The sequence below is a fragment of the Tympanuchus pallidicinctus genome, unplaced genomic scaffold, assembly GCF_026119805.1.
Source record: "Tympanuchus pallidicinctus isolate F22 unplaced genomic scaffold, pur_lepc_1.0 scaffold11, whole genome shotgun sequence".
NCBI lineage: Eukaryota > Metazoa > Chordata > Aves > Galliformes > Phasianidae > Tympanuchus > Tympanuchus pallidicinctus.
Genome location: NW_026294627.1, coordinates 10,827,314 through 10,839,661, shown reverse-complemented (window position 1 = coordinate 10,839,661; position 12,348 = coordinate 10,827,314). Strand labels below are relative to the sequence as shown.

At 39.1% G+C, this 12,348-nt stretch overlaps 1 protein-coding gene across 1 annotated transcript in view; it reads right to left on the bottom strand.

The window, feature by feature from the left end:
* ARHGAP42 (Rho GTPase activating protein 42) overlaps nt 1–12,348 on the bottom strand; it is a 153,346-nt gene that overhangs the window by 71,974 nt on the left and 69,024 nt on the right. The window contains exon 4 of the mRNA XM_052670912.1: nt 762–833. Within this exon, the coding sequence (XP_052526872.1) occupies nt 762–833 (72 nt within the window). The remainder of the gene's footprint in view (nt 1–761; nt 834–12,348) is intronic.

Genomic DNA, 12,348 nt, shown 5'->3' with positions numbered 1-12,348 from the left:
CCAAAATGCTTCAGAACTAGGATATCTGTGTAGACAGAAGGAAAGGTTTTAGCTGTATCTCTAATTGACTATCACAGACTTTATGCACCTCCATGATCAACGTGGTCACAGGAAAACACTTAAAAATCCAGGATCAGACTGAAAATAGCTCTTCCAGTCTAAGTTAATTTAGACATCATTTTCCCCAGTAATGTCTGATTTTCTGACTACCCTCACAGAGGCAGTCAGCACACTAACACATGTGTAAGAATTGGATCAAATCACCAACTGCAGCACTTCCACCAGGGCAAAATCTCTGGGCAATATACAGATAGCAGTCACCACGCTGCATCAGTTGCGTGAGGTGCAGAAGGAAGTCAGATGCAAACAGTATGCCTACAGCACAGAGATTTCTCTTGGTTGTCACACAACATCCACTGCAGAGTCACTGCAGCCATGGTAAATGTTTGAATCCTCGTGCGCTTCTGTGATACTCAAGATGCAACGTAACCCAAATGCAGACATCAAAAAAGAAATGCAACTTCAGATGGTAAGAATGTGCAGTATTCACAAAAAAGCTGAACCTTTTACATGTGCTCAGTCTTTAACTCCAAATCTCAATTACCTCCTTCTCTGAAGTAACTAATTCCATCTAACTTACTAGAGATTATGAGGATGGCATAAAATGCATTTGAATACATATGCCTGCTTTCAATCCAGCTTTCAAAATGTATTCATAAATAAACAGGAAATGAAAAAGAATTCTTTCAACAACCACTTACTTTTGCTGCTCCTATTTGTTCTTTACGGAACTTCTCCAGTGGTGCTATGAGCACATCATTCGCATTCTGGATCTGAAAAGTTAAACACAAAGCATATCTATTCAATATAGAGCATTTGCAGAAATTGGAATCACTCTATTTCTGCCAATGTACAGTGGGAAAATCCATGTCCACAACATGCTGGTAACAGCATATGGATAGAATTTAAATAATGTTAACTTCTTTGCATAAAACTTAATGCATATGTGCTCACTGGTCTGTTATGTCACATTTTATTGAACAACTAAAGCGACTGTGGAATCTTGGAAGCTTAATTTTAGGAAAGTCAATTTCCAGCTCCTGAAGGGGTTAGTCAACAAAACGCCCTGGGAATCTGCCCTCAGGGACAAGAAATTGGCAGGGAGATGGCAGATCTTGAAGGAAGCTTTCCTTAGGATACAAGAGCCCTTTATCTCTTTATCTCATGGTGCAGGAAGTCAGGAAAGGAAGGCCAGAGACCAGCATGGCTGAACTGGGACTTGCTGGTTAAACTGGACAGCAAGAAGAAAATGCACAGGCAGTGGAAGCAGGGACAGGTAAGCTGAAAGAAGTATATGCTATGCTGTGCAGGCATGGGGTCAGGAAGGCCAACTGAAACTGGACTTGCAAGGGGTGCAAAGAAGAGTAAGAAAGGCTTCTACAGCTACATCAGCAGGAAAAGGAAAGCCCAAGAGAGTGTACCCTCCCTAGCGAGAAACAAAGGCAAGCTAGTAACAGTAGGCAAGGAGAAGGCTGAGGTATTCGACAATGTTTTGCTTCAGTCTTCACCAGTGACTGCTCTACACACAGCCCCTGAGTGAATGGTTCAGAAGGTGGGAACTGGATGAGCATTGCTCCTCCTGCTGTAAGCAAAGATGAGGTTCGCAACAGCCTGAGGACCTTGAACATCCATACATCTATGGGTTCCAATGAGATTCATCACAGAAACTTGAGGGAACTAGCTGATGTAGTCATTAAGCTACTGTCAATGATATTTGAAGTGTCATAGTGCTCAAATGAAGACCCTGGTTACTGGAAAAAAGGTGACGTAGCACCCATTTTTAAGAAGGACAGAACAAGATCACCCTGGGGATTACCGATCTGTCAGCCTCATCTTAGCATCAGAGGAGATCATGCAGCACATCCTCCTGGAAGCTGTGCTAAGGCATGGAGACAGAGAAGTGGTATGGGATAACCAGCACAGCTTCACCAAGGGCAGGTCCTGCCCGATCAATCTTGTCGCTTTTTATGATAATGTAACTGTGTAAGTGGACACGGGAAGAACCACTGATGTCATCTATCTGCATATCAGTAAGACCTTGGACATTGTCCCCCACAGCATCCTTCTCCCCAAATTAGAAATATATGGATGTGATGAGTGGACTGTTTGATGGATGAAGAACTGGTTGCAAGTTTGTACTCAGAGAGTGGTGGTCAATGATTCAGTGTCCAGATGGAGATCAGTGATGATTGGCATCTCAGTGCTGGAACCAATACTCTTTAATATCTACATTAAAGACATTGATAGTGGGGTTGAATGCACCTCAGCAAGTTTGCTGATGACATCAAGCTGTGGGGTGAGGTTGACACACCCAAGGGACAGAATGCCATCCAGAGGGACCCAGATAAACTTGAGCAGTGGGCCCAGGTGAACCTCCTGGGGTTCAACAAATCCAAGAGTAATGTCTTGCACCTGGGTCATGGTAACCCCTATTACTGAGATGGGGATGAAAGGATGGATCACAGCCCTGCCACAAATGATTTCAAGGTGCTGGTAAATAGGAAACTGGACAGGAGCCAGAAATGTACCTTCACAGCCCAGAAAGCCAACCCTATTCTGGGCTGAATCAAACACAGCATGGTCAGAAGGTCAAGGGAGTTGACCCTGCCCCTCTACTCTGTGCTGGTGAGACTCACCTGGAGTACTGTGTCCAAAGGTGGAGTCCACAGTACAGGAGAATTCTGGGCCTGCTAGAGCATGTCCAGGGGAGTGCCACCAATACAATCCCAGGGCTGGAACACCTCTCCCATAAGGACAGGCTGAGAAAGCTGGGTCTGTTCAACCTGGGGAAGACTCCAGGGAGAACTGAGCCTTTCAGTATCTAAGGGGAGGCTATAAGAAAGAAGGGACTCTTTAGCAGGGTCTATTGTAATAGGAGAAGGGGAAATGGTTTCAAACTAAGAGAGGGGAGATTTAGACTGAATATAAGGAAGAAGTTTTTTACAATAAGGGCGGTGAGGCACTGGAACAGATTGCCCAGAAAGGTGGATTCCCCATCCCAGGAGACACTCAAGGTCAGGCTGGACAGGGCACTGAGCAACCTGATCTAGCTGTAGATGTCCCTGTTCATTGCATGGGAGTTGAACTATATGATCTTTAAAGTTCCTTTCCAACTTGAAAGATTCTATGATGCTGAGATAAATTGTAATGAATGATGTAATACATATAACTGCAACATATAAAAGGATTTCCCAGTATTTTACTTCCACTTCTTGCCTAAAATCAGAAAATGAAAACTTCCAGGAACATGTTTTGGCAGAGCAGAGAAGACAAACATAATAGGAATGACACTATTTCCTAAAAAAGCTTATGTTTACACAACATGAAGTTTTGACAGCTGAATCTTTTCAGTTATCTCTTTGGATTATATATATTTATCCTGAGCAGAAGAGAGTAGCTCAGATAGCTCTAAAAAAAAAAAAAAGTGGACATTAAGAATACTCCAGATTGGATACTTTTACTTTCTAGTTTTTAAATTAAGATGTCCAGCAGTTATTTTTATCACTTTAACATGAACCAGAATTACTCATGAATCACAACTTTCCCCTCACCTTTTGTGTATTTAGTGTAAATCTGGGAACTCCTCTCTGATGATCACCCACAGCCCTGACCACCTTAAATGGCTCCTGGCTGTATGGGCAGGCCTTGCACAGGTAGTACAATCCCAATATCAGACACTGTGCCCCATAACCGAATATGTAGCTTGACTCAACTCGTGCCTTTTCAGAACTGATATTACAAGAGAAAAATCAGAAGAAACATTACATGCAATCCAGACTTTGGGACTATGAGGCACTTGAGTCACACAGCATTAGATTCTCCCTACAAAGGGTGTCTTCACCTTCATTCACTTCTTAAAACAATTTTCCACCCTTTTACTATTGTATTGATGATAACAAAAATTTATATGTATCATTACTGTCCACATTTTCTTCCATGAACACAATTTTTCTACTTTTTAGGAATAACAATTCTCTGTCTTTTTTACTCTGGCTTCATAGACAAAGAACCAGATCTCCCCAAAAATGCCTCGTTCTGCACAAGCACACATGCATCCTGAATACTGCCACCACATGAGACATAAAGCACAATAAAACACATGATAACATTCCATAGTACTAACTTCAGGCTTTGTGCAGGACCACCTTTTTTGCTCCTCACCCATCCAGTCCTCACCACACTCCTCACATTCCATGTTGGGCTCTGGCACATCTAAAGGTCTGGGCAAAGTTAATCTATGTGTGTCTAAGCCAAATGCAAATGAATAAAGCTCTTGGAACTCTTCCAATAATTGATAAGTTTTACTGTCATTACAGCAGGAAAACCTTCCAAAGGGCTGCAAAAATAAACATACAGAACAAAACCATCGAAACACATTTTCTCTCCTCCCAAATGTAAAGTTGCAATTTGGAAGATCACAGAATCACAGAGCTTAGGAAGTCAGGACTTCCTGACATCCTGAAGTAACTAAACCCAAGACAGTGCAGGCAAGTCTTTCCAGGTAGTCTGTGCATGTCTGACGATGCAGTGATTAAAATGGGCTATGTTAAAATTAAAACTCAGGCACTAGGGATAAGGAGCAAGATGGCTAAAGTGAGTTTTTGCTATACTCAACATATTCCATTGGTCTGACTGGAACAAACTGTAAGGCTATATCATTCTCCAAGTTGATGTTTCCCAAAAATATACAGACTCACAGCCAACATCTATCTATCTGAGGTATCAACACTTTCTACAAGGCGAAGTGCATGCACCTAACAGAAAATAATTCTTATGCTAAGGATTCCTGTATAAATAAGGTAGATTAAAATTATCAGTGTGCAAAAAATTGAACGACTTGCATGCTACCAGTCAGAGTTGCAGTGCACACATCTAGAAGCAGCTGCTAGAAGCTCTGAGAGCTCACAGAGCTGCACATGGCTTTTGGCTTACACAAAGGCATGCTGGAGTGACCGGGACAGAAGTATGGATTCATCTTTTCTTTTTTTTTAATGCACAAAAATAAGGCTTTACACTTTCAGCATCATTCCTATACACATCAACATATCTCAATGTTCAGTTAAGAGGCATTCATAGTATTTAATTACAACTACAGATGGCAACAGCCACTGCCAGTCTTGCAGCTAGTCTCTGCCCTTCCAAACTAACTAGCAGCTGAATTCACCTCTTCACTTCATTTGAAGCTGTCACATTTAGGCAGCCTCCATGCCCAGCCAGAAGACCTCCCATCATATACTACCCTTCTGGCAGCCTTGAAGGGACAGAAACATGACTACTACCAGTCTCACTCAACTCTCATGAAAGTGAATGAAATCTTTTGGAAAAGGAGAGTCCTGCATCAAGCAAGCTATAAGCGGACAGTGGGGATCACAAGAGTAATTAGAAGTCATACATTCATTGAGGCTGCCAGATTTCAAAAACCATTTGGCCAATGCTCTCAGAAACATAGTTTGATTTTTGGGTGGTCTAGTGTGGAGTCTGGGCTTAGACTTGATTGGCCTTGTGGGCTCCAGCTTGAGGTATGCTGCGATTCCATGATTCTGTGAGTCAGGGTCTGTGCTTAGCCACATCAACAGAACATGCTGCAAGTTCATCCCCAGCTGAAAGCCTCTGCTGACCAGAGTATGGTGTGGCAGATCACCTCCTGGCAAAGCTACAAGCTAAACAAGAGATGAGTGGTTGCTGTGGCAGGAATGCACTAGATTTGTACAGATTTGCTTCATCTCAGCAGCTGGATCACTAGGCACAGCCCACTTCACTGCACCAAAACTGTTGCCAACTGCCACCAGCTTCTGCCTTGGAATCTAAAAATTGAGAAAGATTTTATTTTTTTTTTCCTCGTGTTTATTTATTCATTTATTTTCATTACCGATTCCCTTCACTGTAGTTACTGTAAATCAGTTAACTTATTAAGCATTAAAGATTTGTTAAAGCCAACCCATCAAAGTTTGGAATCTAATCTTCCCACAATCATCTCTATAACAATCCAATTGCTTTAGAAAATCTGGAATTTTCCCTGTGTGTCTCTAATGTAGAAACTTTCTTCCTGCCAAGATGACAATCCCTTTCTTAGTCACTTATTGTAACGAGCTGAAATCACAGACACTTGGAACAAGCAAATCATGCCAAAAAGTCTATAATGGTTTCTGTAAATAGCAACTTCAGAAATGCATGCTGTGTTTAAAATACAGATCTTTCCCTTAAAAGCTTATTCAGATTAGTCACACCTGTAGGGAAATTATACTCTCTTGATCCAATGCAATTACTGAACGGTGCACAGCTCCATCTGCGCACATGGCTAATATACAGCACTCAATTCAATAACGGGCTACTTTCTCTAGTTTGTACAGCACACAGTTCCCTCCACGGAAAAACAAAACAATCAAACAAAAACAAACAAACAAACAAAGAATCTGAGTATCAGTTCAGCAGTTTTTTCTAAATTAAGATGCTAGACATAGTAGGCAGCCACAATAAATATGTTACTTGACAACTGAGAAGGCTACATTAAATAGACCTAGTAAAAAAAATGGATTTTTTATAAAAAACTTAAATCAACATTCTAACTTTGCTATGTATAAATCCATTTAGCATTATTGCTAAAAGTAGGATTAAAACAAGTACCACTAAAATCACTGGACAGGCACTGGCCTCTCTGGACAACCTCCTCTTATGCTCGAGCGCGCTCCTGGTGGGATTTCCTTTTACCAAGTGGGAATCTTTGGTTTTAATTTGCCTTCCTCCTCCTTCTGCAAATTGCTGTTCACCTGTACACAGCTGTTTGTCAATTAAATACAAAGTATAGTAGTAAAGAGACACCATCTTATGGTTTTGGAACATGAGCCATTTGAGCCATGCGGGAGTGCATTTGTGCCATACTGCATCTACTCAAGGAATACATGCGAATGCAATTAGACAATGTGATTCTGTGATTCTGTGATTCTGTGACCAGGGCTGATGGTCTGCTTTCTGACAGAACAGAACCAACTCTAGCTCTTCATTTAGACAGTGTGGAACAAGTGATTTATTCTTCCACTAGTCGTCTTCATCTTTTACTCAGGACCAGTGGATGTAAACAGAAATTTCACTGAAACACTGCAACAGATGCTTGTTTGTTACTCCACACTAGCAGTATGGACAGAAATGTTAAACTCGTAAGTTTTTAACAAACTGAACTTCATCTAGCAAACTACAAATGCTGAACCAAGTACAACAGGAGAAAACAATATCTCGTAAGCTGTATATTTGTATTTGTAGGGTTAAAGACTTCAAGTAGCTTACAGAAAGAATTAACAGGATCCTCCCTATCAGGAACTGACATAAAAAGGCAGCAAAGATACCAAGTGAGGCAAATCTGAGTGACAGAATAAAGAATTAGACCAGTTCATCCAAATTATTTTAGGATGCTTTAAGTAAGAAATACATGTATATTTTGCGTTGGTGAAAAAATACTATTATATGCTTCAAACCTCCTACAAGCACTTTTCACTACCGCACAGAATTACCATGCTGGCATACTGGATATGAAACACACTTTCCTTGAGTACTGAATGACTCATGGTTTCTGAATTCTGACAAACACTGATTTGTCTCATGTTAATATAAGACTCTTAGAAAATACCAATTAAAATCATTCAAATAGGAAAACAAATCTAATAGCAAATACATTCACAGTAATGCATTACTAATGTAGAAATATATTGCTTTTCTTGACGAGAAATGAATAATAGAACTTGGAATAATTTTTCTAAATCTTAATAATTCCAAATGTCATGATCTATCAGATAAACAAAACAAAATACAACAACAACAACAAAAAAAAAAAAAACAACCCAACACACTTTCTTTAATATGTGGTATGTATGAACAGGTCCTAATCAGTACAACTTCAAATGCAACAATAGAGACCAAACACAGACAACTAGGTATTTACATAATTTAGTTAAGGATCAGGTTCACATGCTACGAAGTATGTAAATATGTCATTGTGAAGCACTAGTTATGTATTTAACAACTCAGTTCTTATTTTGAATGCTAAAAACTATAAATATTACATAAACTTAATACTGTGCATTTCAGTGCCTGCCCCTACTATTAGACCTATGTAGGACAAATATTTTTACAGCTTGTGCAGATAACTGTACACAGTCAAATCACATACAAAGAAAATAACATATTTGAAGTTTATTTTAGTCCCCGTTTTACAGAAACAATATTCAAGCTTGTAATCATTTTTTAAAAGTGTCATCACCAGTACCAGTTATTTCAAGTAAGTTGAAATTCAGATGATGGTAACACAGGCTCAGTGGATTACTACAGTTTTAATCACAATTCTTACGGTGTTCTCTTAAAACATTAGAGTACAAAACATTCATACACAGAAAAATGTGAAACAGGAACTGAACTTTAGATGTTAGGCACTGGCACAGCTGCCCAGAGAGCTGTGGTGCCCCATCCCTGGAGGTGCTCAAGGCCAGGCTGGATGGGCCCTGGGCAGCTGAGCTGGTGGGGGCTGGGTGGGCTTTAACGTTCTTTGCAACCTAACCCATTCTATAATTCTGTTAGGAATGGAACATCGGCTCAAGGATCTTCCCTAATTGCAGTGCTAGCACAAGAAGCAGCAGCCATCTCTGAGTAGTTAGTCGTCGTGAATATCCCTGACTCACATTCTATCACCAAGTTTTTAAACCTCAACATTCTATAAATCGCATGCTGATATAAGGTGCATATACATATATCTACACACAATGAATATTGTATGTAAGCATAATAACTTCAACATAACATTATAACCACCATTGCTGTTTTCTTGTATCTTGACTTTGTAATTACTTGGCAGGGGATTTGGTGAATAAAAACTTCCCACAAAATATCGAATTGTAGATGCATAAACTAGATTTGAAAGCTTCCTTAGAAGTATTTGGCATCGCATTCTTTGTTTTTTTTACACTTTCAGAAATATTTGTTATTTTAGAAATACTGATTTTTAGGATCACTTTTGGTTACTTTTGACGCAACTCTTATAACATCTTGAGCAGAAGTAGATTCTCCTGCAAAGCTCAAATGTCTCTGGAATGCAAAAACTTTCAGTGGGGATCCCAGGAATGATCCTGATACCACCAGAGCTCTCTGCCTCAGTACTCAGATATGCCTTATCCCCATCTTTGTAGGACTGCCTCACTGGAGGCAACAGTTAGTGTCCCCCCAGGCACTAGGCCTGCAGCCCAGAAGTCATCACTTTTTCTCTCTATCCTCCTTCAGGATGCTGCAAACTCCAGCCAGGCAGGAGACTTCCAACTGTACAGTTTGTTTCCTCAGTAAAGTCAATTCCCACAACAATTAGCCAAGCATTCATTGTGCCCTGCTGCCCTTCCCGACATGTGACTGTCCTTACTTACCATAGAATAGCAAAGGAAAATTCTAAAATGGGTGTGTTGAGGAAATAGAAAAAGAAGGGAAGACTTAAAGGCTTTTTTTTAACTCAGACATTCAGTGCTGTTAACCCGTTCCGTTCAAGTCCAAAATCAGTCACAACAGTACACGGCACTCCTAATATGTAACTCAATAGCTGAGCAACAGATGCAATCATCACCCATGAATAATCAAGAATAAATTACCAAAGAACTATAACCATTGAAACAAAGTAACAAATGACCTCCTTTAAGATTTAAAAAAAACAGTCAAATCAATTTCAACAGAATTCTCTGAAGAGGAGCTAAATGTGTCCCATGTGATTTAAATTTTATTAAAATTATTAGATAATAAAGAATATAGTTTTTTTCTTGAGCACAAAACAAAATTATGCTTTTATACATTTTGATTTCATTTGACTTAATTAATTTCCAGTGTAGTTATTACAGCTAGCACCATTTGATGTATGTGTGGAGTGCTGTAACAGATACATTCAAAATCCCCTGTCCGATTTATGTCATGTTGCACGTTAAAGTCTGAGGTTGCCACTGCAGACCATTTCTCTTAAGATGACTCAGTCTCAGAAATGAACACCTTGCACCACTGGGTCTTGCTGCAGCACGCTGCTCCTGCTGCCCAGGATCTCTGTCACTGAGGAGAACTGAGTACCCCCAGCTGGCTTTGGGGTATGGCAACTGCTGCACGTCTGACATGGACAAGACTGACCCAGGGAAACGAAAAATCCAGGTCTTTGGAAATCAAAACCTCCTGCCAGCTGATCCCATTGCCTTAACTCCCTTACTGAAACAGCTTAACAGTATTGTTGTATCTAATGGCAAGGTTTTACACAAGCACAAGGACAAGTTTCTAACAGAAAAAAATATTTAACAGCACTATAGGGATAGTGGTCAGTGATTTCAAACATTTTATGACTACTTTTCTTAATGAGTTGTTCATCTCTTCATGAATACAACAAACACAATATTTAATGACGAGACTCTGATTTTAAACATTTCTCAGTGAATGATAGGACACACAGGAAAAGGCACATCTTAGATGAGAACAACTGTACCATACAGTTATGCCAAAAACATGCATCTTGACAGTTCTCTCTGAATTTATCACTGTAGGCAAAAGAGACTGAAGCTGGCTGCAAAATTTCCATATATTACATGTTTTTTTTTAAGACTGAAAAATGGTGCTTTGGCTTATCTAAGATAAAGAATGCTTGGTGTTCATTTAATATTTCTTCCTAATGCTATTTCCTAATGCTTCTAACCATGTTGTTCACTCAATGCATTTGTTGCCCATGATGCCTCTGGAGGGAAAAGCTAAATACTTGTTCCATCTGTTTCAAATTCCACATTTGCAAATTTGTAGTATGCTTAAACATCTTTGTTACCTTATAAATATTTGAAGAGAAAATCTCATGATACTTAAAGTCCCAGAATTATTGTTATTTTACAGTAATTAAGTTTTAATGCCTGTATACCAATCTCGTTTGGTCATAAACACACGACTGTAGTATTGACACACGACTAACACTTGAAGCACAACTTTTAAACATCACCAAGAAGAACCTGCTCAATTACTACTGTTTTTATGTGGGCCAGAAATAGAATTTTTTGTAATCAGTTTCTACTGCAGGCATCAGTCTTTGACAAACTGCATGAGAGGCTGAGGACAGATTGATAGCCGAGGCTCAGGCTGTCCTGCTGAGCGGGGGCTGAGCAGCAGATGCACATTATCCACCACCCCAACAAGCAGTAAGTCAGGGGCTACAAACCTGCCATGTACCCAGCAAGAATGCTGCTTTTGGTAACATTGCAGTGGCAATGAGATGTCTTGTACATTTTACTGGCAGTCCTAAAATTTATTTACATCATATAATGTCATCTGCAGGCAGAAAATAGACTTGTTCTCTGAGGGGCATTCCATCGACGTCTTTCACAAGTGCTCTAAATTGCTGAAATGAAATTCCTACAAATGCTTACATTAATTCTATTTTATGTCTTCAAGATGCACAAAACAATGCCTGAAGAAAATGAATTACTGAAAGCAGTCATATTTGTTACACATGTATCTTTATAAATAAAAATGTACATATACAAATTTCTGCAAATATTTTATTGTCGCTCTCAGAAGAATATTAATTTTCTTTTCAGACAGTAAAAGTGAAGAGACAGGTTAAATAGCTCAAACTTTGAGCCAAAGAAGGTAAAATCATATCTTCTTGCTACCAACAGTTTCAATAATACCTTATGAACTCAAATTATGATATGAAAAGCACATGGTTCTAATGTTTAAAAGAATCTTTAACAATTCACTACAGATTTTGAAATATATTTGCTCTTTTAAAAATTATACTATACCACAAATTCACATTTAGAACATGTTTTAAAATAAGATTATATAACAAAATGTATGCTTTCAGCCACTACTAACTACAACTAATACAAATGTGAATGAAAATAACCTTCAAGAAACACAACAAACTAAATTTTACAAGGTAAACAGGGAAATAGACAGATGAAAAATATTTCTTAGAAAGGATAAAGAAAAACATGATCTCATTCTGCCTACAGCCCAGTGGTACCGAAAACAAAGGGCTGCTTGACAGAAAACAGCATTTGATAAGATGTCTGTAAAATAAAACTGAGATAGCATAGCAGTATATAATGGTCTTAAGAAAGTGAGTATTAGAGTTTGGTAATAAGATGAAAAATCAAACTGAATTATTGAAGGACACGATGAGTTTTCTGATGATTAATAAACACATGTTTACATGTCACAGTTACACGCGCTAAACTGAAGGAAATCAGATCTTAGACTTTAAAACATTTGCAAAGTGAGCTCATAACTCCTCTCTCACAGGCA